Below are 24,616 nucleotides of genomic sequence, written 5' to 3' on the forward strand. Positions count from 1 at the left end.
AGAGAGAGAGAGAGAGAGAGAGAGAGAGAGAGAGAGAGAGAGAGAGAGAGGAGTATCACAGTGCAATCAAGTCCCACAATGCAGTGGTTTGAGTAACAATAGCCTCCCTATGACTCATATATTTGAAGGCTTAGTCCATGGCCACACACTATTTGAAAGCATTACATATGCCCTTGTTGGGGGAAGTGTTTCACTGGGGGTGGGGTTTAGGGGTCTCAAAAGCCCATGCTAGGCCCAGAGTCTCTTCATCCTGTGGCCTGCAGATCAGAATGTAGCTCTCAGTTATATGTGTGCCCCCATGCTCCCTGCCAGATAATGAACTAGGGTTCTGAGATTGTAATCAAGCCCTCAATTAAATGCTTTTCTTCTGAAGAGTACCCTTGGTCCTGGTGTCTCTTCACAGCAATAGAAAACACACACACACACACACACACACACACACACACACCCCATCTCACAGTGCAATCAAGTCACAGCCACATCATTTCACAGTGTTACAAGTGTAGGATTCTGTATTGTGCTACATCCAAAGCTCTTCTTGGCTGCACCATGAACAAACCTGACTGAGTCTTTGACTTGTCAATATTTATCTAGGTATTTCAAACACTATTAAAGTGAGACACTATTGATGTTTCCAAAGGCTACTGAAGAACTGTGTATTTCATTTTTCAATTCTATGTCTTTGATTTATATTTACTGGGATTTATTGCCAGGTATATACTAGATAAAATTCTTTATCATTACATAATATTCTGTTTAACTTTTTTTTTTTGATGGAGGCTTTTCTGTGTAGCCCTGGCTGTGCTAGAATTTACTTTACAGACAAGACAGGTAGGCCTCTAACTCTTATAGATTCGCCTGCCTCTGTTTCCCATGTGCTGGGGCTACCTACTCTTTTGGAAGTTTGTTTTGTCTGTTATGAATGTAGCCACTTAATGCTTTGTGATTGTTATTTGTATGGCATATTTCTCTGTATCATTTAATTTCTAACTCCCCTGTATCTCTGTCAGTTTTGTGTTTTGAGTATTTTTGTCTGAGGTAGTGACGGTTGGGTTCAAGACGCTGTGTATCCTAGGAAAGTGCTACATACTACCAATCTACATCCCTGCAATTCACAGAGATCCTCCTGTCTTGGTCTCCTGAGTGCTGGGACTAAAGGTTTGTCACACCATGCCTAGCCCCTTCATTATCTATTTTTTCAAGACAGAGTTGCTCTGTGTAGCTTTGGCTGTCTTGGATCCACTCTTAGACCAGGTTGGCCTTGAACTCACAGAGGTCCACAAGCCTCTGCCTTCTAAGTGCTGGAATTAAAGGTCACTACTATCACCTAGCCATTATTTTTATACTACTCTGTTGGTATTCTGTACCTGCACCTACAGGATTCACATTCATGAATTCAACCAATCATCAATCAAAAAATTTCAGCAAAAAATTATCTGTAGTAAACATGTGCACACTCCTTCTTGGCAGGCATTATACCTTGTGTACTGTAGAATGCATACAATGCTCACATCCTATTGGATATCGTGAATAATTTAGAGATAGGAATACAGATGTACTTTTATACAAATCCTGCGTTTTTTCTGTATATGTCTTGAATACCTAACTGTGTGCTGGCAGCTACAGGAAATCCTGGAGCCCTTTCCCAATGGGAACAGGAATGCCCACATGTGTTTTACTTTCTGAGAGACTGAGCTAGACCTTATGGAATGCTTAACTTAACTTCAGAACATGGGTTTTTGATTTTAAAGCTACCTATTTTCTTCTCTAAGGATATGAGGCTGCACTGTGTCTCTTTCCTCGGGTCTATTCCACACCTTGCTGAGCAATGCTGGAAAGAGGAAAAGAGAGTGTCAAAACCACAATGTTCTAATATTTGCATCAATCATGTCTTCAAACATATCTCATGTTCTCCATTATTCCTCAACAACTGGTTCTTTGATTAAACGTATAAATTCTTTTAGTACCCTGAGAAGCCATGCATCCATGCATTCATTTTGCATGATTAATTACTTTTTTCTACTTTTTTTGTCATTTCAACTGTTTTCCAGTTTATAATATCCACTATGTATTTTCTAATGTTATATTAAAGAATCAACACATAAACCTGTGTTTTTAGACATTCTAAAAATATTTTAAAGCTCTGTATAGGTTGTGTGTGTGTGTGTATGTATGTATGTGTTTTCAAGTACTTATGTATGCCAGAAGAGGTCATCAGATCCCCTGGAGGAGGAGTTGGAGGTGGTTGTAAGCTGCCCAACATAGGTTCTGGAAAGTGTGAACTCAGTTCACAGTTTTGAGACTGGAAGCTCAAGACTAGGCAGGCTATTGCTTCTAGGTTTCCTGTGAGGGCTCAGTTGTTTAGGTTCACTGCCAGAGGCAAGAGGAGGTGAAAACACTTGAAGGCAGAAAAGGTGAACTAGACCTACCCAACACCAACACTGTGTGAAACAGTCTTCTCAATATGAGTTCTGATCATGGCAAATGACTTGCAACTTAATTTGTCTTACAAATACTAAAACCTAAAAATGTCCATAACAAATGACATGCTATAAAGAAAACATAAATATTATAAAATTCAATTAGATATTTGATATATTTTAAATTACAGTGTAGTTTACTATTGTACATGAGGAAGGAAGAATCTCATCTATCTAGTCAAATGGCTGTTGTACACAGACCTCAAAGTTAAATTAAAAATTAACAATGAAAGGAGAGAACCTTAGCAATCACCTCCCTCAAAGCTCAGATGAGTTAAGAAACAGCCAGTTAAAAAGACCATATAGTTCACTCAAAAGCTCAAGTCCCAGGCCTAAGCTTTCTGAACACAAGCCAAGGACATCTTTTTCTGAAAGGAATTATCTGAGAAGCAGAGACAAAGGGAAAGCATTTGTCAGTTTTGCATATCTCAGATGTAGCAGCCAGCATAGCAGGCTCCTTCCTCCTTAAGAAACCCTGGATTCCAGCCAGGGCTGACCCCTCACGGTGCTTTCACTTGTAATGTCACCTTCAGCAGAAAGTGGAGGCAGGGTGTACAGCATGAGGGGAGCAGGGTCCTGACTGCCCTATGGGGTAGTTTGATGGTCATCCAAGATGCAGGGAGATTTGTATCAATTCTACTACTCTGAAATATTGGGATAGAACTACGTAGTTAAGTATCTTAAAGGTATTCAGAGTACTAAATTACAAGGGGTCTGTGAAGCTTCTTTGGCACCCACTATCCCAGACAGCCACTGTGCTGTGCACCCTTTCCTGCAGACTGCTGATTCAGCCTGTGCCTTCTGGAGGCACAAAGCATAACTCACTCTGTTCTTTCTGGCTTCCTTTCTTTTTCCATTCCAATTGTTACTGCCATTCTTACAGAGTTCGGTTTCCAAATAGATAATCTATTACTTTATTATCAAAGCCGTGGACTTTGGATTTTAGCCGACTCTGTTCACAGACAGCCATGCTCTACCTCATCCTGCCTCCTGCCTCCCAGACATCTTCCATGCCCACCCGCTCAGCGACTCATCATCTAAAGACTGTACCCCATCCATGACTGCCAGGTAAGCTGCCCAACTGGACGCCTACTTAAGTTTGGGTTTACCAATGAAATGACTGTCTGAAATTCAAGTTAAACTAGACGGCCTAAGGGTTTATACATCTGATAGATACCCTGCTCTTAACAAGACCTGCAGTGTTTGTCATCTTTCCATTTTCTTATAGCTTATTACTGTGACTACCACTGCATTCCCATCAGTTTGGACTCAGCAGCCTAGCAGTTGTGACTCACAGAGGAACAACCCCGTCCTTCTGCCAAACGCTCTCTTGTGCCCTCACCCCGGGTATCAGTTATTTGGTTTCTTCCTTCTAACACATGTTGTAGCTGTGTGACAAGAGTAATTCTGACTTTATGTAAACTGATGGAGTTACAAATTCACAGTTTGCATATGGTAATCTCTACTTCTCAGTCACTCTCTTTTTAAAAAATTTTAATTAGCCTTCTGCTCTTGTTAGTGTTGGCTGGAAAGCCCAGTCCTTCCACAACCTTCACCTGGGCTCCAAGTAGTTTATAAACAGGAGAAAGGGAACTCTTCAAGGACCAGCTATAGTATCTCCTCTCTAACCTTAATTACTTCCCACAACGCAACATCCTTTCTTGCTACCCTTCGGAGCCTCTGGCAGAGTTTCCAAAACCAGTGTCTCATCCTTCACTTACTAATGCATATGACAAGGATAAATACTATGGTAATAGCTATGTAGATTACCTCACAGAAAACATCCCATGTGTCAACTGTTTGTGGGTATAAGAAAATTGTGGCATTTCCTTCTGTTAGTGTGAAACAATAAGTCCTTCCAATCAGTTTTCACACACATAGCTTCTTTTTCTGTGACACAGGCATGCACAATCAGCTCTTAAAATCTGTCCTGTGTCTACATTTGAAAAAATCTCATTTCTATTATATCCAATTTTATTAAAAGATTATCCTATAATTCACTTTCTATCGCCTATATCCACTTCAGCTGTCTCTGGTTCTGTCTTTACAATCTAACACAGGTGTGGAGAGGCAAGGGACTCCTTATGTCCTCTGATCTGTGTGATGGCTAAAATTGATCTGAGTTCTTCACTACACTCTCTTGTGTTTGGCTTTACAACCCTATTAGTTTCTTCCTCTGTGAACATTGCTTCCCATTCACTCCTCCTGGCTCATCTTCCTCTGCTGGAGCTCCTCAAAGTCATATCCTCTCATTGTACTGGTCTTACCACATACTGTCTCCTGCAGACTAGCAAATGTTCTCATTCTTGGACATGTAATCCCTTGATCACGTAGTTAAAAAAAAAGTGGATATATTTGTATACTAACTGGTGGAGTTTTTGTACCCACGTATAAAAATCAACTCAGGTGAAGCCAAATACTCCTCCTGTTTGTGTGAATTTTCTCACAGGGTAGTCCTTAGCATAGCTATGAGCTATGTATTCTATAGCTGAATTAGTTGTTCTGATTCTTGAGAACAGGAGGATGGAAAGAGAAAATTATACTTTAAAATGCTTGCTGTTAGGACTGACAAACCCATTCTTCAGGCTTTTGTTCAGAAGGCCGTTCATTCCTGGGCTGGGTTCTGATGTCCCTCCTTTATAGCCCTACAATGTCTCTGCACTCACTGGGTTCTTGGCCTGCAACTGTGTAGTCTGTGGTTTGCAGCCCTATTGACCTGTGAATTGTGAGGCAGGGATGGCCTCACAGGGAACAGTGGGTAGCTTTAAGAGAACCTCAATAAATGTCTGATAACTGAATGACTTATGCTCCCTGCTTAAGTCCAGACAAGGAATTTCAGGGCTGCTTTTCCATGTTCCCAAGCTTGTGTTAACAAAGCACTACAAATAATATAAGCTAGCATGGCTGTAGCTATAGTAATTTAACATATCCACTTCCCACAAGCAGCCTAACGACTACATTTTAAACAATGCTTATGTACAGATTTAATGTCAGAAAGTTCATAACTCATGAATGATGCGAAATGAAAATATGTATTTTCAAGCCATGTAAATGAAGGACTTTTGTGAACTTTGGTGCATAGTGGCTGAAGAGAAGACTGATGACAAAGGACATTCTCAAAAGGATCATTTGTTAGGAAGGAAATTCTGTCTTAGAGTTTTTATTGCTGTGACAAAAACATCATGAGCAAAAAGCAAGTTGAGGAGAGGGTTTATTCAGATTACACTTCCACATCACTGTCCATCATCAAAGGAAGTCAGGACAAGAACTCAAATGGCAGGAACCTGAAGGGAGGAGCTGATGCAGAGGCCATGGAGGAATGCTGCTTACTAGTTTATTTCACATGGCTTGTTCAGCTTGCTTTCTTACAGAACTCAGGACCACTAACCCAAGGATGGCACCCACAACTGGCTGGGTCTCCCTCATTGGTCACTAATTGAGAAAATGCCCTACAGCTGGATCTCACAGAGGCATTTCCTCAACTGATGTTCCTTGCTCTGACTCTAGCTTGTATTGAGCTGACACAAAAAATAGCCAGTACAAACTTCAAACTTGCTTCATGATCTAGTTTAGCAACAGCAAGCTCAAAGTATCAGCTCAGAATGCCTGAACAGATTCTCAATCTACTTATCATATTTTGATTTTTAGTATGTATCAGAAGAACAAATGGATACCCATTGTGTAGAATGAGTTATACATGTAATTACTATTTCACTTATGGTAAAATATTAAAATTAAATTTGAAACAAAAATGGCTACTAATCCTCACTTAGTGGCCATTCTTTTAACTACTTCTGTCAATTTCTCACCTGAGTTTTGCACACAGACCCACGCATGTGTACAGTCCTGTGCCAGTGTTTGGGAGTCAGGGACAAATAAAAGGTCACCTGGGGAAGGAAGTCATCTACAGTTTAAGAGGTCAGCTTTCAACAGTGCTCACCTCTACCAAGCTAATCACAGGGAGTCAAGTGAGACCTAAACCATTCCTATGAGGAAGAAATGCAGTTCTTCTCAGAGAAAAGTAGAGGGTGAGATGGCAGAGGGCGTGGTGGCTTGAATGAGACTACCCCCCACAGGCTCATGTTTTTGAATGCTTGGTCCATGAAACCAATGCTGTTGGAGCAGGAAGCATTGGGAGGTGTGACCTTATTGGAGCAGGTATGTCATTGAAACTGATCTTTTGAGGTTTCACAGCATTTCCAATTAGCTCTCATTGTTTTGTGCCTATGGAGGAAGAAGAAACCTCTCAGCTGTTCTGCTGCCATGCTGTAATGCCTTCATTCTAGCTATGCTGAGAAATGGGAAAGACGGGTATTGCAGGCAGGGGAGAAGATGACAGATGACACACAGCACGGCAACTGGTACTGAGGTGAAGGATGCCCACAGACAATCTTGAGCACTTGCAGGCCATCCAATATTGCTGAAAAGATCCACTCTGGTTCAGTGAGAGGCCCTGTCTCAAGGAAACAAGAGAAAGACACCAACATCGTGCTCTAGTGTTTGCATGTGTGTAAGAGTGTGAGTGCCTACACACTCATGTTCATGTAACACACACACACACACATGGGGGGGTAGAGGAGATAGAGAGAGAGACAGAGACAGAGAAAGAGAGAGGGAGGGAGGGAGGGAGGGAGGGAGAGAGAGAGAGAGAGAGAGAGAGAGAGAGAGAGAGAGAGAGAGAGAGAGAATGCTGCCAAGGATACTTTAGAGATACAGTGGCTATAATTATAATGATGGTCTGAGTAGGTTTATATATGTGATATGAAAGCAAAAGCCAAGTCAGCTTGCTGGTGGGAACAAAAAAGTTGCCACTTATGGAATAATAGGTAGTGTGCTTGGATGTTAGTCTGAAATGTATCTTATCCATGGGAGAGGATGTAGAAACTACAGGGCAAATAAGCTTGAAGTGTGGAGAAAAGTATTTGGCTGGACATGAAAATCTGAGAGTGATCAATCCTGCTATGTTTTTTTTTTTTTTTTTGAGAGAAAGACTGAATTCACTCATTTTAGAAGCACTGCAGTACATGGTCAAAATATCAGAATTAACAAAGTCTTCAACTTAGAACAAGATAGCTACTTCTGTCTTAAGTAGCCATTTAGCAACTATTCATCCAATAGCCATTTTAGATAAGCTCAGGGATCTAGAGACAGAAATGCTACAATCTAGCTGTTAGGTACTGTGTAGATTTGGGAAAAACAATTTTCAAAATAGTTTATTTGTCTAATATGTATTAATTTAATCTGTACAACAATCTCATAATGTAAATATTCTTATGTTTATTTTGCATATGAGAAAACCAATTTATAGAGGTTTAACATATGGGGCCTGGGGTGTGGAACCAGTAGACATGGACAAAAATCACAATTTCCCAGATACTTAGCTTTGAAAGTGTATAGGTGTTATTGTATTGCTCTGTGTCTCAGGGTCTTACCAAGAAGATGCAAGCATCAGTGTCTACTTTACACAGGTTTTAAGAGGACAAAAGTACAAGAAACTTGTAGGATACCTACAACACAGGGGAAAGTCATTAATGGTAATTCTTTAACCAACCTGCTTGGTGATCTTTACTGATGCAGGTATTTCAGTGCATGCAATAAACTGGTCTTTGCCCTTAAGCTGTTTGTTATCTCAAGTTCAGAGTATGGAGAACATCAAGTACTGGGATCAATACATAAAAGACTCAACTCTTAGTAAATTCTGTCCTGGTTCTTTGCCAAGAGAGGTGTCCAAGCAGGACACAGCTTACAGAAACCGCCTGCAGAGATCTGGGCATCTTACTACTATAGCACAGCATTCTTCATTTATAGCTGCCTTCTTCTGTTGGTAACTGTGTCTGTCCTCATTCTAGTATGCCCTCAGTAAGCCACCAAGATCTTAACCTTCATAACACAAGTGCCACTCACTGATGCAGTTATAACAGGAAAGGAAAGCTTGCTGATGCCATTTAAAGTATTACAGGCCACTGAATCACTGGCTATGTGGGGAGGGCATGTGGAGAAATGTCACTCAAGTCTTGCCAGCACAGGAAAGTCCTGCTAATGAAACAGACCTCTGGGACATGAAGACCATCCCAACAATTTCTAAAACCCTCCAGACGTCCTCAGGAAACCTGTATCAGAAACAGAAATGCTTCATTAACCATTTCTACTTAATTCCCTTGCAGGTTTCACTGTCTTGAAAGAGACTCACCACTCCAGGCTTCCTACCTTGTTAATCTACTCAGAGGTGCTACCAACATCTTGAAGTTTAAACACAAACAAAAGGCAGCAAAGGTTTGGCAGTCCCCAAACACTGAGCACTGAGGATGAAGAAGTGATATCAAATCTACTTAGAAACATTCTCTTCTCTCTCTCTCTCTCTCTCTCTCTCTCTCACTGTGTTTTTAATGTCTGTTAAAACAATCAAACAAGCACATACATACAAACTTAACAACTGTGCCAACACAAAGCTAGGGAAAACAGTAAGTGGCTAGACCATGATCTGGAGAATTCTTGGGCATCAGACAAGAGCACGGGAATAAATCACTTAGAGAATTAGCTCTGTTCCAGGCTTCATTAGTTCTAATTATCCCCCAAATATGCTCAGCAGAATGTGTGTGGGTCTGCTGGGACTGACACACAATAGAGTGGGCATCATATAAACTCCTCTGACCACAGAGGGGTTCATAAAACAACTGAAGACATCCCTTACTGCAGAGGCCACCAGATAACACAGACAGGACAGACAGCTCCAAGACACACAACAACAAGACCAAAGCTCATGCAGACTGTCTTTATGTTCTGTTACCTAAACATCACAGCAATGGCAACCCTCCCCCCCACCAAAGACACTAATTTCATTTGACTCAAGTCTGGTGGCACACACAGCTATCCCAGCGCTAGTGAAGCAGAGGCAGGCATATCTCTTGTGAGTCCAAGGCAGACCTAGTCTACATAATAAGTCTCAACACAGGCAGGGCTATACCGAGAGTCTGTTTCAAAGATAAATAAAAAAAAATAGTAATTTCATTTTAGTGTGTGTGGGGGGGGAGCTGGCAAATAAAAATATGAACTTACTTTTAACAGAAAACTAGGATTTAAAAGTAAGTAATGGTCATAGAAAGTGAATATAAGTGGGATTTTTGCCTTTTTAAAAACACAGAAATCTAGAGACATAAATTATATTTTGCATTTTATTAAAATGCTTACTTGTTTCTTACTACTTAATCATCCAATGTATTTTTTTAAACAACTCAGACCACAGCAGGCCCTCCAGCTCTCTTTCTATTTTCCATCTGACTCCAGCATGGTGGGTAGTCAACTCAAGCATTGTACTTCCAAGAAAATAATTCAGTTCAAGAGTCCTGACTGGTAATACTAAATTGGCAGTCTTGCTTACCCAAAACCTGATGAGTGACATAGATCCCAGGGTAGACAATTTACACAGTAGAAGGTGAACCCACTGTGACTCTCTCACTTTGTCATTCGACCTACACATGTGTGATATAGTGTACATGTAAGCCCATCCCAACAGATAAATAAACAAAGAAATAAAAGTTAGTAAAATTAAAGTATCCTGGGCTCACTTTGACAGTAGATACACAGAGAAGATTAAAGGGCCACCAGAGAAGGACAACAGTGAAGTGTTCCACAGTTTAAAAGGTTTCATGTTATCTATGATTCATTAAATACATCACTTTTTACAAGCATTTACTCCACTCATGTTAAACGTTTTCAAAACAGTTGTTACTGTCGTTACTGTTTCAAAGCCCAGGGATCTGCCTGTCTCAGCACCCTGTGTCAGTACTACTGGCTTACTCCACTTGCCTGGCTTTATTATGGGAGTTCTTAAGCTTAACCTCAGGACTTCATGCTTGCCTAGAAGGTCCTTTAGAGAAGGGGTTACTTCCACAGGCCAGAATGTAAACAATTTGATAAAGAACATTTAGTGGCTTTAACCTGTCCATATATTGAGTTTTTTCCACATGTAGGATATGTTAATACATTAAACTTACTTCAGCTAATTTTTCCCCCCTATGGACACTATTTGTAGACTTTCACAAATTTTTAGAAATAATGTTTATGCTGGTTCTTACTCAAAATAATAATACAAAATTTATTTTAAGTCAAACGTTGAAAAAATACCCCAAAGTAGCAAGATAAACTAAGTTGGAAAACTACAAAGGTTATATATAGAATTCTAGTTACAACCTGTGGAATGGTGCATGCCTTTAATTCCAGCACTCAGGAGACAAGAGCAGGCAGATCTTTGGGAGTTTGAGACCAGCCTGGTATATATAGCAAGTTCTGAGACAGTCAGGATTATGTAATAGAGAGACCCTATCTCAAAAAATATTCTAGTTACATATGTTTAAACCAGTAAGATATTGATACTTTACAGTAGAGAACAAGACAAAGCTCTTGTTTCTAATATGGTAGGAGTTTGAGGACTGACACCTGGGCTTATCCTCTGACTTTGACATGAGTGTCATGAAACATGTGTCCTTGTACACAGAGAACACACACATGTCACAGAGATATGCACAGCATTTAGTAACAGGGTTTTGGTAGTACCCAATGGTGATGTAACTGTCTCTTATTGAAAGCTGCTCTACAGTGTCTAGTTCATTTGGAAAGTAATATATTTCAGTCACCATATCTGCCAAAAGGCATGTGGCAAAGTATGGGTCCTGATCAGGTCAGTGAGTTCATGAAACACGGTTTCAATATAAGGATTGAAGGGTACAGGTATAGAATCTCATACCTGGTGATTTATAGATATTGACAGACAATGGAACTGCATCCCAGTATACCAACACAAACTGAAAACACCACCAGGAGAGATTACATTTACTACAACTAACTTGCCAGACTTCACAGCTTAGTGGCACAGTGAACTGAAGAGGACAGGTCTGTCTCCATGACTAATGCTCAATGGCTCTGTGGCTCTGCTGCCACTGTCCAGCATCTTGAGAGACTGTATCACACATCACTGCCCCAGGAAGACATCATTATCAAGAGCAGTTCCTAACAGAGACTACTATAGAGTAAAAACATTGTATGTGGTGACTGACCATGCTTACTTTAAAGGGCCTTTTTCTGTTAAAAGAATAAGACTGCAGGGGGGAAAGTCACATCTGAAAGGTAAGAGTTTCCAGGAGGGACTTTGATCCTGTATCAGGTAGAGCTTTCTAATAATTCCTTTTTGTTAGTGGACTCCCTTTTGTTGTGGGATCCTCCTCAGTAGAGGGACTGGAGAGCCATACTGCATAACAGAGGAGACACATAGGCAAGGGAAGGCCCATAGAAATCCATAGATTTCTCTTCTGCCCTTATAGAAATTGTTGGAGTCATGAGGCAAAAGTCTATTTAATTCTTCTTCATACTAATTGCATGGCATGGTATAACAAAATGGTCACTTGAAGCTTTACAGACAGTTACATATGCTAAGCATTAGTATTACTGAAAATTATGTCATAATTAAAATGTATACGAAAAATTTACAACATAATAGACAGACATTTATCATTGAAAAAACTTCTCATATTTGATAGGGAAAAAAGCACCAGGGCCCTCAAAACTTTCTTTGTTCTGATTTGATGCTGGTTTTGAGACAGAGGATGATGTAGCCCAGGCTGGCCTGGGATTTGCTCTGTAGTCTAGACGGAACTCGAACTTAATTCTTCCTGCTTCAGTCTCCCAGGTGACAGGATGATAGGTAGCCCTGTGCCAGTATGCCTGGCCATATAATGTTCTGGAAGAGGGTTCCACTTTAATTAATGATGAAAAGGAGTTTCAGCGAGGCTTGAAAAAAGCAATATATTATTTTGGCTTTTATACTCACTGATATCACAGAGTGACACAATATGGATAAAATAACCTTATAGAAGTACATAGATGCTTAGCCAAAAAATTGTTGAATAATTATGTCTAAACTTTCATTTTACAATGCTATAGCCCACTAACATTTTTTGAACATTTGCTTATCTTTATTTATGTATTTTGTGTGTATGGGGCAGGCCATAGCTTTACAGAGCACCTGTGGAATATACAGTACAATGACAGCAGTTAGCTGCTTCCACTGCTTGGTCCTGGGAGCCTCATACTTGTCATCAAGCCTGAGACCCAATGCCTTCGGCTGCTGAGCACTGGCCCTACCTAAGAAAATCCACGGGCTTTGGCCAGAAATAGTACAAGTTTACATTCATCGGATAGTATATATCCTTCTTAAATGTTTTCCCTGTGTGATAGATCAACAAGTTATAAGATTAAAATTTATAACATTAATATCTCTATAATAAGTTCCAATTGATCATATCTTTAATGTAATGTATTCTTAAAGCAAGTATCTAGGTTTCTTTTTAGAATACTTATGCCCAGCAGCTGCTGCTACAAAGAGTACCAGGAAGCTCAAGAACCCACATATGCTGCTCTTTGTAATGTATGTAGTTCACAAATTGTGGACTGACACTAGCCCTTGTCAGGACAACTTGGCTCTGAAATTATTTGTGCGACCCCGAGTAAGAGATTTAGCCGTCCTAATCCTGGTCTCTCCATTTTTGAGGCCTACCATTTTTTTTTTTTGCAGACTAAATGAGATCATACACTCATTAAGTATTGATCTCCGCTCTATTTCAGCTCCCCTCTTGAGCCATATATCCCACGTAGAACATCACAGCGTCCAAGGCATAAGCTGCTGATCGTACAGTAAAACAAATTTCACGGCATCAGATGACGTAATTTTGATTTTGTTTGTTTGTTTGTTTTTTTAGGATACAGATATTGAAGCTATCACAGCCAATCGTATGATTTTGACATGAGCTTCAAAGGTTAAGTTACTATCTAAGAAAGGTAATCTGGTTGCCTCACACAGCAGTCTGCAAGCTCTGCAATCTGCATAGAGAGGGGCATTTGTCATCATTAGCTGAGCTGTGACAGCTGGCACCCAGGGTGGCCTGGAATCAAGAAGTGGCAGAGATACTCTGGGTCTTGGTTGCCATTCAGTATAGTCAAGTGTCCTGTATGAAAAGCTTTGTAATGTAACTAACAGAACAGAACATACGTGAATTTTCCACAACATGGATAATACAACGATGGCATGTAATTAGCAGGCTGCCTCTAGACAACAAGATGCCATTTCACTTGCTTCCTGCCTGATTCTTACAGGGGTTCTCTTTTCAGATCCCAAGTAGCTCCAGCACAGTGCCTTTCCTATTTATATTTTATTGCAGTTGTTGTTTTTAATTCCACGTTAAGACTGGGCTAGGGTGATCAATTAAATACATTTGAGGAAACAGAACACAGGTGAAGCTGGTTCTTAGAGACATTAGAAATAACTTCCCAGGAAAGAGTTCAAATCCATACATACAATATGGCATGTTTTCTTGCAGTAACATTAATATCAAAATTAGACCATTTCCATAACATGTCCTCCAATTGTTTGAAGTATATAGTTCATAATGAATATTTTCAAAATATTACATGGCAAAGTTTAAAATAAGAATCTTTTCTCCAAATGATATGCTACTATGTAATAGCTGTATTTAATATGTTTTAAAGATAGATGTTGAATCTGAAAATTTTATACCCAGTTAGCACAAAGCAATATAAATAATTAAAAAGAAAGTTTAAGGAACAGGTTGACCAACCTTTGAAAACTTAAGAATATTACATACAGTCTCTCTATAGTCATCAGTGCTTAAAAATGTAATCAATAACACTGGCTTTATATTATTATGTAAACTAGTTTTTCACAAATAAAACTAATTTTTGTGTTAATGTAAAATCTATGCAAATACATGCAGTCATTTATCAGGAGAGCTGACAAGCATTCCATATTGGAGAGGGAAATGAAACTGCCTCAAGAATAGAGGCAATTAATTATTTCTGTATTTTTTCTTCTTCTGTCTTGAGGCACAAAAGTTATCCATCCAGTTAAAACAGCAAATGAAATAAAGAGATTATTTTTTTATTTAAACACATATGGCTTTTGCCTGCAATACTGATCACCACAAGGTCTACAGATGCCCGTGGCTAAATTGTGTGCCGGCAGATGCACACAAGGGAAAACGCGCTAATGCAGCGTGGAGAGAAAAACAAATGAAGAACTGCACTGCCTACTCAGAAACCCAACCCAGAAACCAACCCACACCCACACTCCCCAATGAATTATGCATTCTGCTTATCAAATACAGGTGAAGGTTATAAAACATTAACCTTGGTCTGTTGCAAAAAGTATAAAATGCTTTTAAATTAGTAAAGACATTTTTGTGTGCATGGGTTGTTATCATTGTAGGTGGATGTCTGAGAAATACATGGATATTTCTATAAACACAATAGCTAGTGAGATTTAAACTGCTTGGTCTTACAACAGAAAGTGTATAACGCTAAAATGGGTGCGACAAGTAGAAACTGTTCAATTTCTAGTCAGCAGCTTTTAAATTCATTTGCCAGCAATCTCTGAAAGTACTGCTGAAAACTGGTAAGAACTGGGCTGGAGAGGCTGAAGAGAAGGCTCTTTGGATGAATGCTTGCTGTTCCTGTACAAACCCTGAGTTCTGTTCCCAGCACCCACACCAACAACCTCACAATTGCCTGTACTGCAGTCGAAGGCATCCACTGTCCTCTTCAGACTCCACAGGCACCCCCACACATGTGTGTACATTCACAATCACCTCCCCCCACTCACACAAATAAAAATAAACCTTAAAACAAAGCAACAAACAACTGGATCATTGTAGAATATTTCCTTTTGACAGGTTAATGTAAAGACACAGAAAGCAAATTCATATTTTACTATCTGAAATACTATGGATGCCTGTGTGCATGTGCAGGTTATTTTATCAACATTAAAAAGAATGTTTCCTAAAAATGGTTTAAGATTATTAATAAAGCAATAATTTCTTTCTTAATAGGCCTATAAGTTTGCATAACATTAAACTTTCTATTTTAATTGCAAATAAAGATAGAAAACAGAAAGCATTTAAATAATTTGCATATATGGAGGGATTAAAGTCTAGCTGTGCTCTTCCCAGTGGCACCTGAGCTACCTGGGAAAGCAGCAGCACCATCAAAAATGTCCTACTTGGGTACTCTGCTAATTCTTTGTTTTGTATTCTTGACCATCTAAATTTAAATGACAATGTGTATTTATATGAAACTTGGATTAGAAGCATATGTTCCAAGAATGAGAATCCATTATTTAGTATTAGTTATAATTACTCCACAGGCTCATATCATGTAAAAGAAGGATTAGAGCAACTTCAAAGTAAAATACAAAGACTGACAGTTTGTGAGATTTCTTTTTCTTGCCATAAAGATATTAAGTAACAAATACACCTCAAATATTGCTAATTCATTTGAGAATTCACAGAATAGTACACTCATATGGAAACCTCGCAGACTGGAATAGTACTGCTTCCAAATTATAGATCAATATACTCACTCAATTGTATTTTTAAAGTTGCTTTTATTTTATTTTTATGTGTATGGGTGGGTTGCCTGCATGTATGTATATGCATCAAGTGCCTTGGGAGGCCAGTAAAGGCCTATCTTCTGGAGCTGGAGTTATAAACGGTTCTGGATTACCCCGTGGGTGCTGGGACTTGAACCCAGGTCCTACAGAAGAGCAGAGTCATCACCCCAGCTTTACTTTATGAAGCAGATTTCACATAAAGGTAAATCTAATGTTTTTATTTAACAGGATACTCAATTTTTTATTTTAAAAACACTACATTTAAATCATGCTCTTAAGTTTGATTTTAATTTTTTATTCAGACAAAACGGTTATGTAGTTTTAAAAGTACTATTTATCAACTCTACTTTCCATTTGATGTTCTTAACACACCACTATATGAAAAACTGTGCTTTTAGGAAATAGTGCTCACTGATAAACTAAAATTTACATACTTAGTATATTGAGTGTAGCTCGAAGGGAAAACAAATTTTTACACAGGAGGTCTGTTAGCAAACATTTATAATCTATACCTATATATAAAAGACAATTCCTATTTGTATACTAACTTCTTTTTCTATAAAATATTTGTCACTGCATAAATGTGGTAAGAGGTGATCATTTTATGTAATATAATTATTTTCAACTAGCACTTTAGTTAATAATTCTTAAGTTTACAATAAAGCCAAATTTATAGGAATGCCTTTTTTTATTAAAAAATAAACTCCAAACACTAAATAGAAAGAGAGACATGACTTTAGATAAGCCCTTACTGGTAGTTGATTAGTTAGAACCCGTATTCTAGTCTCAAGGTCATGCTGAATGTTTTCAGTGGCTTAATCATGCACAGTATGGAGTGCTGATAACAGCGGTGCAGTCCTAGATTAACAAGCTAATCACACCTGCTTCCACCGCTTTCTCTAAGTACAATAAAAACGCAGCCTACTCAGGATACCAAGGCTGCAGTCACACACACAAAAGCCTGGAAACTCATGTTTATCATGCGGCTTAGAGGGAGGGGCCTTGTTTTCATACAGAACAAAACAAAACAAAACAAAACAAAACAAAACAAAACAAAACAAAACAAAACAAAACAAAACAGTAAAGAAGAACCTACTTATCCTGTCTGCTTATTTATCTGAATGAAGAATCAGGCTGAAATCTAACAAACCCTATCTTAGTTTGTCAGAAAGATACCAAAGATCAGGATAGTACCAGTTCTTTTCATTGATGGCTTTCCCCTCAACCTTTCCTCCTCCTCCTCCTCCTCTTCCTCCTCTTCTTCCTCCTCCTCCTCTTCCTCCTCTTCTTCCTCCTCCTCCTTCTGTTCCTCATTGACTCTCCTCCTCCCTCTTTCTTCTCCAATTTACTGAAGCAATGTGGAATACCCTGCACCTCTATACACACATCCAAATGGAGGAGAATAACCTGAGATAATTACATATACAAGCTGAGGTTTTAACTCCCTTATCTATGAAAAGAAACATTTGGCTACCATCAAGGAAACGTGGTGATTCTTAGAAGCTCTACTTCCAACTGGCATCTTTAATCTCTAAGTTACTCTTCTTTCAACACTTATTAATGGCAACACTAAGCAATAATGTCGAAAAAAAATATTTGACACTACAGATGTGATCATGTGATTGTCCACTAGGGTGACAAAGAACACTGAGGCAATGGACTCCATCATTCAAGCTAAGAAGAAGCAATTTTAAAAAAGTAACCTCCATTTTTAGGGTGCTCAGGTTGAAGGAAGAGAACAGGACTATGTCATAAACACTGATCTTAATCCTCTGCCTGACTTTGTAATGAACCTGGCATTCAAACATGGAATAATGATTTTAAGAAATCCCTTAAGCTTTCAAGCTAATTTTAAAAGTGTTTTTAAACCATAAGCCACAACAGAAAGGTATAAATAGATGCCATCAAATTACCAGAAAAACCCCCTCTATTTTACTTTATTTAATAAGACACATAAAGAAAACTCTGCACAAATATCTGTCTTTAATTTCTCTAGTGTAAAAATGGAGAATATATTATGTCTGGCAGAAAGAAACAGTTAAACAGCTAAAGTAGCCTGGGTACATTTTTAGAAAAGAGGGAAGGGGAAGAAATCAGATGCACACAATGAGCCTTCAAAGCCACTCCAGCAGTAGAGATAAATAATTTAATAAAATCAACTTCATATTCTTTAGTCCCCAGTGTAATAAGCACATATTAAAAAAATAAAACTTTAAATTCATGAACAGTTGTGAATAAACTAGCTGCTAGCAGATAATGAGAACACAGAGAACAGTGTGTGTGTGAAAGCCCCGTTAAGAGCTCAGATCTCTGATGATCTTCCAGAAGGTTGCCACTGTTGAAGTCAGTGAACCTGCAATTCAAGTTTAAATAGTCACTGAAAGGAACAACGATACACAAACCGTAGGTCCTACACTTCTGAGCACATGCAGTTTTTCTTTATCCCCTTGTAATGGTGTGTGCATGGCTTTGCACAGGCTAAGAAAGTGCACCCCCACTGGGACAGTCATACAGGAAGCTGCACTTCAGAAATGGTTGTCTTGTCCTTGTTATTTGGGATATTCCAAGTGTTAAAGTTCACATTTGTTTTATGTTCAAAAATATGGCTAGATGTTATGCTAACAGGCTTGTGTTTTAGCTGGACTTGTTTTCCCTAACTGGAACATTTTAAATCCAAGCTGCTTTAGTTAAATCCTAAGCACCATTCCAATGCAAGCATCTCAGTGGTTACATCATGAGATTCTTGGGTATTTCTTTCCCCTCCAATTAGGTCACTTTTCTTCAATTATCAGTCTATTATTAGCTTATGTCAAGGATGTCTACATGCATACCACTGAAAACAATTAACCATTTATGTCCTAAAATACGAGGCGCACAAAAGCTTTTCCTTTGGTACTCGGTAAGATTGTATTTTAAAAATTGTCAGGCATCAATTCAGTCCTTACACAGACTTTTCATATAATAAAAGAGACTTTATATTACTTGTCTATTACATCAGCAGTTCAAACAACCCAATGGGTCAAATGATTTTTTAAATTAAAATTACTATCAAGTAGTTAAATAATTTACTGGTATAAAAGATATCTAACGCCAAAACCTCGATTAAAATCAGGTGAAATTACACAAAAATACATCATTAATTTTAATTCCTCTCCATGGGCAATTCAATTAAAGCTAATACGGAAGGAGGGAAGCAGCCATCAGTGCGGGTTTTTAGTTTTTCTTCAACAAGGAGAGGTGTTGAGATTACAGAAAGGATTTAGCTTCAGGCGCAATTCATTTTCCAGACTAAGGGTAGCGGAAGATCTGGGTAGCAGCAGCTAGAAAGACAATCTAGCGCTATTCTAAGCCGCCCGGTCAACCCACAGGGACAGCAGCCGCCCGGTGTCCAGTTTTATGTAAATCACTGTCGGCTCCGGGCGTGGCGGGTGCTTCTGGACGCCGGGCGGCCTGGCCTTCCAGAACCCGCGGCCTCACTAGCCCGCAACGCAGTCCTCTTGCTCCAAGCGAAAATCTTTCGGGAAAGGCCTCAGTTGCATCAATTAGTTTGCATAGAATGCTTCGGTGTTTAGCTTCGCCTTAACCCAATTAAGCCGCACAGCGAGCCCAGAAAGATGCGCCACCTGCGCCTGGCTGCAGCCGGCCGGCGGCCGCGGGATCCCGAGTCCTTCTGTTGGACTTAGGGAACCAAGGCCTCAGCGTCGAAGCTATCTCGAGTCCCATAGTCCGGGGTGAGGCACGGGAAGCGCGCTCACGCGGGAAGGGCCAAGTATTCCTGGGTGCTCTCAGTACAGCCTACCCATGGCTGGGGCCATTCGAGGGCGGGGAGGCGACGAGAGCCGAGGGTACTGAGAGTGTTTTGCAGCGGTGGATGAGAGTGGGTACATCCAGACACCCAGAAATCTTCACAATTAGCCCGGGAGAAGATGAGCCAAGGAAGAGAGGTGGGTGGGGTAGGGTATGCGCAAGGGTCGTGAGGAGAGCTTGGCTCACCGCACCCCATCCGGGCAACCTACGAGTCCCCAGCGACTGCTCCCTGCTGCACAGCTCTTTCTTGTTGGTCTGGCGCTCTCGGTTGCATCTTCCAGCCCCTCTTCAGCTGCCAAAACGAGCAGCGCATTCACCCGCAACGCCTGCAAACTGGGGAGGGGGCTTTGCGGGTCCCCAGTCCCCTCTCCCAAGGGAACAGGTCTTGGGGAATGGAGTAGAAGGCCATCGTAAGCCCCAAATGTGATGTACTATTTTAATCTAATTCGGAATCTATCACTCTTGGGTAACAAGAAACGAAATTAGAGGTGGCCTGTGATGCTTAAAAGGTGGGAGTCTTCAGCAGGAGCCCATTAAAAGTGGGTACCCAGGTGCTACTTCTTCCCTTGCACTGGAAATTCTCTTAATTTGAAACGAACAGACCTTTGTACTAAAAGCAGACAAATGAAAACTATGACGGAAGTCTTAACTACCCTGTCTTTAGTTCGTGTGCACTGAGGACTCAACTGGTCATGGTACTGGAAGGAAGAGCTACCTATAAAACCTCCTTAGGGTTCCAAAATCCAAAACCTCCTTAGGTTCCAAAAAGAAAAGCTCATTTCTTTGAAATTTCCAAGATGAAATTTAAATAAATAATAAACATCCGAATCTGGATGGTTACAAATAATTTTTTGAAGCCATTAGCCATCTTCTCATAGTCAAATTATGAAATCCCATAAGATAAGGAACCTGCTGTTGGTCATCACTGAGGGTATCTGAGATGGAAGATCCATCTTTAAGCCTGCAGGGGCAAACAAGCTGGGATGGCCACACCTACCAGTTCCCAGTGTTCCCATCTCTGTGAATCCTCTAGATTCTGCTGTACAAGACAGCTCACTATGAGATGGTACTGAAGTGTTCTCTAAATCTCAGAGAACACCTTTGGGAAGTATTCCCACAACAGCATACAGCCCTACCAGCTGCCTGGTATTTTAGCACTGGCCAATCTAGCTACAGACAAGGGAAACTGCAAACAGGTGAGCTTGTTTTAAACACTTCGTTTTTAACTGGGTAGATATCATCTACTCCATTGAGCAATACTTCTTAAATTCCTCTCAGCAAATGCAAATGGAGGAAATCTAGGTAAAAGGAGAACAGATTCTGCCTAAGGTTTGGAAAAGTCTTCTGACTGGGAAACACACAAGTGAAGACTGGAGAACTCCTCCATCTGAAGCCAGCAGTCAGTTAAGCAAACTTCTAACTTGCACTAAAAAGACCCCAGGGATTAACGGGCATTAATTACCTTACTCTAAATGCAAGTTAGTGACTTTGTTCTAGAAAGCCCCTTTGACTTCACTAATTGGTGGATGACCATTAGTACAACTGGATAGCTCATCTGAGGTGAACGGACAAGCGGGCTTTTCAGCAAAGAGAGCCACTTGTCTTCACCAAGTCTTTTCCAAATGTCAATATGCTTCAAGTTATACCAAAGCTGGGAGATTTCCTCTTGCTTTCCAACCTGTCTAGGTGGGCTGGGTGGTTTTCTGCCGGCAGCAGCTTCCTACCTTTGGTTTCTGTGCCTCTATCCACGAGGGGGGATTAATTAGTCGGGCTGAAGCTGGAGGAGGCTGTTGTGACGAGCCCAGTGGCGATTGGCCGCCCGCCTGCCTGGCCCTGCCTTTATAATTTCCACACGAGTGCATCTGGGCTCTTACACAAACCAACAGCAGCTTCTTCTGACAGACACACACTCACCCCGACGCACACTCAGCACACTTTTCCTTCATCTGATTAACAGTCCTGCACACACCATGATTACGGGAAAACGTAAATAAATACGGAAAGGGGTGATTATTTTGACTACTGGAAGAGCTTTGCTGGGTCTCAGCACAACTTTTGTTTTTATTACCGAGAAGGTGCTCTCTCCACGCGTCTCTCTCAGACACGGATTCTTTAGCGGAGGGGAGAGAAGGGGAGAGCGCAGCCTTTCACTTTAAGACCCGCTAGGCTCTAGCGGAGAAAAGGCCAGCAGGGCAGGGCGGCCCCCTGCTGCAGCTAGTCCGAGAGGCTCGGTGCCTTTTGAGCTTGGCCCCCTTTCTCCACCGAAGTTGGCTCCAGCGCTAGCAGCCGCATTGGATCCCACAGCCTATTGCGAGACTCCGGTGTACAATCCGGATCTCTGCCCCAACATGATCGCGGCCCAGGCCAAGCTGGTCTACCACCTGAATAAGTACTACAACGAGAAATGTCAGGCCAGGAAAGCTGCCATCGCCAAAACCATCCGGGAAGTCTGCAAAGTGGTCTCCGACGTCCTGAAGGAGGTTGAAGTGCAGGAACCGCGCTTCATCAGCTCTCTCAACGAGATGGACAACCGCTACGAAGGCCTGGAGGTCATCTCTCCCACCGAGTTTGAGGTGGTACTCTATCTGAACCAGATGGGGGTGTTTAACTTCGTAGATGATGGCTCCCTGCCTGGCTGTGCGGTGCTGAAACTGAGCGATGGGCGCAAGAGGAGCATGTCCCTCTGGGTGGAATTCATCACCGCCTCTGGGTACCTCTCGGCACGCAAAATCCGTTCCAGGTTTCAGACGCTGGTGGCTCAAGCGGTGGACAAGTGTAGCTACAGAGATGTAGTAAAGATGGTGGCTGACACGAGCGAAGTGAAACTGAGAATCCGAGATAGGTATGTGGTGCAGATCACCCCGGCCTTTAAATGCACCGGGATTTGGCCTCGCAGTGCTGCCCACTGGCCGCTTCCCCACATCCCCTGGCCAGGACCCAACCGGGTGGCAGAGGTCAAGGCCGAAGGGTTCAATTTGTTGTCCAAGGAGTGCCACTCCCTGGCCGGCAAGCAGAGCTCGGCTGAGAGCGATGCTTGGGTGCTGCAGTTTGCAGAGGCTGAGAACAGACTGCAGATGGGGGGCTGCAGGAAGAAATGCCTCTCTATTCTGAAAACCCTGCGCGACCGCCACCTGGAGTTGCCAGGCCAGCCCCTCAATAACTATCACATGAAGACTCTGGTGTCCTACGAGTGTGAGAAGCATCCCCGAGAGTCGGACTGGGACGAATCTTGCCTGGGCGATCGGCTGAACGGAATTCTGCTGCAGCTCATCTCATGCCTGCAGTGCCGGCGGTGTCCCCATTACTTCTTACCGAACTTAGATCTGTTTCAAGGCAAACCGCACTCGGCCTTGGAAAACGCTGCTAAACAAACGTGGCGACTGGCAAGAGAGATCCTGACCAACCCAAAAAGTTTGGAAAAACTTTAGAGGATGATCTAATCCAGGGCCGACAAGAAAGAGCATTCTTCTCAAAGTCCCGACGAAATGAAAACTTCCTGGTTGATTCCTGTGTACTATTTCTCGAGACAGTGCAAACAATCTCTTCCTTTAAAGGAGTAACAACACAACATTTAACCATCATCTCACACACCCCTACAAAAGAGGGGAAAGAGGCAGAGAAACGCAGGGGAAAACCTACATCACAGGCTTCTCTATGGAGACATCCTCCAGCTCCCCTGAAAAGTGCACATCACCCGAAAACAGCCGGTTGCAATGCAAGACCATGGCCAACTCCAGCAAGGATTATAGTAATCTTGAGACTTAGGTACATCTGCCTTCCAGTAAACAGGACCCGGATGTACCATCAGAAGGAAAGTGTAATGTATATTTGATCTGTAACAAAAGTTGTGATCTCATGTTGTCTTTGAAAGTGTGGATATTGGTGTTTTGTGATTTGGTGAACAGAACTGATATTGCCATTTTGGAAACTTCCAGACATTTCCCACAGACCAGAGATGCATTTAAAGGTAGATTTCCTCCTGGTACTTTACCTGTCTGTGAAGTGTCTGAACTTAAAAAAAAGTTTACATTTTGTTTCAAATATATTGCTTGTTCTAACATTCCGTAAGTATACTTGAAATGTTATTTAAATATATTCAAAAATTTGAATTCTGCTTATATAATAACGCTTGAATATCTGAATTATATATATATATATATTTGAAAATGCACTTGAAAATACACTGGATAATTACTTTTGTGATTTAGAATTTAATTTCTGTTGCTGATTTTTATTTAATTAGAAGATAATAAATGAAGTAAAACACCAAATTACTGTGTTTCACTTTAAATAGTTTTTTTTTGTTGTTGTTGTTAAATGAGGTAGATTCCTTTTAAAAATCAACTTGAGAAATTTAAACATTTTGACAAACAGGTTAATAAAATCACTAAAAATAAATATTAAAAGGGCTCTTTTTAAAACAGCTATAGAAAATATCCATTTCCCAAGTTTCTAATTTACTCAATGGTTCTTTTCTACAACGAATATATTTGTAGCTTATTTCTGAGGCCTTGATTCTGGTTAGCATTTCTGTAGCCTTTTGACAATATAAGGGAAAAATATTACCACTGCAATAGAGACGACTGAGTTTAAAAGCAAAAAATCTGAGAACATTAACTTAAATCACAATACAAAACTTTGAAGTTTGTATATGAAATATAAGCAATAAAATAGAGATACATTTTAACATAATATGTGTTATTAGAATAAATTAACGGAAACCCACAATTCATTCTTACTACACAGGCTCTTACTAGACAAGGTCTTCTTTAAACATAGCACACTCATTCTCTCATTACAGAAGCTTCCGTAGTATCTCACTGATCAACAAGTGCTGAGAAGAGGACCCAGACTAGGCTTTACATTAGTTAATTCA

At 40.6% G+C, this 24,616-nt stretch overlaps 2 protein-coding genes across 2 annotated transcripts in view; one reads left to right on the forward strand and one right to left on the reverse strand.

Annotated features, from left to right (window-relative positions):
• Nbea (neurobeachin) overlaps positions 1-24,616 on the reverse strand; it is a 513,393-nt gene that overhangs the window by 126,807 nt on the left and 361,970 nt on the right. The gene's annotated exons all lie outside the window — the stretch shown is intronic.
• On the forward strand, positions 21,632-24,002 carry Mab21l1 (mab-21 like 1). The gene has a single exon (XM_028763471.1). The coding sequence runs from the start codon at positions 22,089-22,091 to the stop codon at positions 23,166-23,168; it is 1,080 nt and encodes a 359-aa protein (XP_028619304.1). The 5' UTR covers positions 21,632-22,088; the 3' UTR covers positions 23,169-24,002.

Source organism: Grammomys surdaster, unplaced genomic scaffold (genome assembly GCF_004785775.1).
Source record: "Grammomys surdaster isolate TR1022 unplaced genomic scaffold, NIH_TR_1.0 139, whole genome shotgun sequence".
Taxonomy (NCBI): Eukaryota; Metazoa; Chordata; class Mammalia; order Rodentia; family Muridae; genus Grammomys; species Grammomys surdaster.